Consider the following 1,225-nt stretch of genomic DNA (forward strand, 5'->3'; position numbering starts at 1 on the left):
CCACTGTATTGTACTAAAGGTACCATCCACTTCATCTGAATTCACGACCAGGTACTGCAATAGCCTGGGGTGCAGCTCTTCATTGCCCTACCACCAAAATTAAGAAATCTACATTAGGTAGAAGTAGATGTCTTCAAAAAGGAACTAAACATTCTCCTGTCCACAATAGGGGATGAACCAACGGCCCGACATGAAGTACAGACGAGGGTAACGAAATTAAACTCCCTTATACACCAAATGGGCCAACAGCTGCAACAAAGGCACACACATGAGAAAAATAAACAAAAACCACGGTGGTGCTCCAGCATGACCGCAGCCGCATGGCTGAAACGAATAAAAGAATATATTGTGCCCGCGCGTGTGTGTGAGTATCTGTGTGTGTGTGTATCTGTGTGTCTGTGTGAGTGTGTCCCCCATTTATGTATCATATTAATGTGAGCGTATCCTCATACCTAATTTCTCTTCTGCATTTGTCCAGAGATAATATCTGTTATGGACGTGCTGGGTGTGAAAACAGAATGCATACGGCAAGGAGACGAAATTCGTCCCAACTGTGGCGTGTTAGAATGCTTCATGCATTTCTTCGGCGTTGGGCATCATGTTAATGACGTATACTTACAACTAGCCTTGCTTAGAGAAGATATGTCGCCACAGATGTATAAGAAATCAATGGATCAACAATACTTGTTACGAATAGCCGCCCGGTTGAATAAAGATCTGTTCTACGCAAAGGAAGCAGCATTAGATTAAAATAAATATTTCTGTATCATGTTAAAGATAAATACATATATAAATACTTAGATTTACTGCGGTACACTTCAAGAGTACATGCAGCGTGAGTGTTTGTGTGTATACATACCTGCTCAATTGGTAGATGGTTCCAGATATCAAGTATTGGGTGTCGGAAGAAATTTGGACAATATGTGCCATTGCATTTGTCCACATTCCAAGTTGAAGGACTTCCTATATTGAGGAAGGAATTATAGATCAACGAATTTGCTCCCATTGATATGGCATAGGTTTTAATCCATTCACTTTCTGAAATAATAATAATAATAATAATAATAATAATAATAATGATAAAACGAGAAAGCAACCATACTCTGGGATATGCCAATACACACAGATAGAGAAATTAAGGCAAATAGACCAGATATAGTTGTCAAAGATCATGAAGGAAAAAAATGCCTTCTAATTGATGTTTCAATACCAGCAGATGACAACG

General features: G+C 39.1%; 1 protein-coding gene across 1 annotated transcript in view; it reads right to left on the bottom strand.

Annotated features, from left to right (window-relative positions):
• Positions 1 to 1,225, bottom strand: part of LOC106871660 (uncharacterized) — a 7,370-nt gene that overhangs the window by 1,294 nt on the left and 4,851 nt on the right. The window contains exon 3 of the mRNA XM_014918243.2: positions 860 to 1,038. Within this exon, the coding sequence (XP_014773729.2) occupies positions 860 to 1,038 (179 nt within the window). The remainder of the gene's footprint in view (positions 1 to 859; positions 1,039 to 1,225) is intronic.

This window comes from Octopus bimaculoides, chromosome 28, assembly GCF_001194135.2.
Source record: "Octopus bimaculoides isolate UCB-OBI-ISO-001 chromosome 28, ASM119413v2, whole genome shotgun sequence".
In the NCBI taxonomy this organism is placed as follows: domain Eukaryota; kingdom Metazoa; phylum Mollusca; class Cephalopoda; order Octopoda; family Octopodidae; genus Octopus; species Octopus bimaculoides.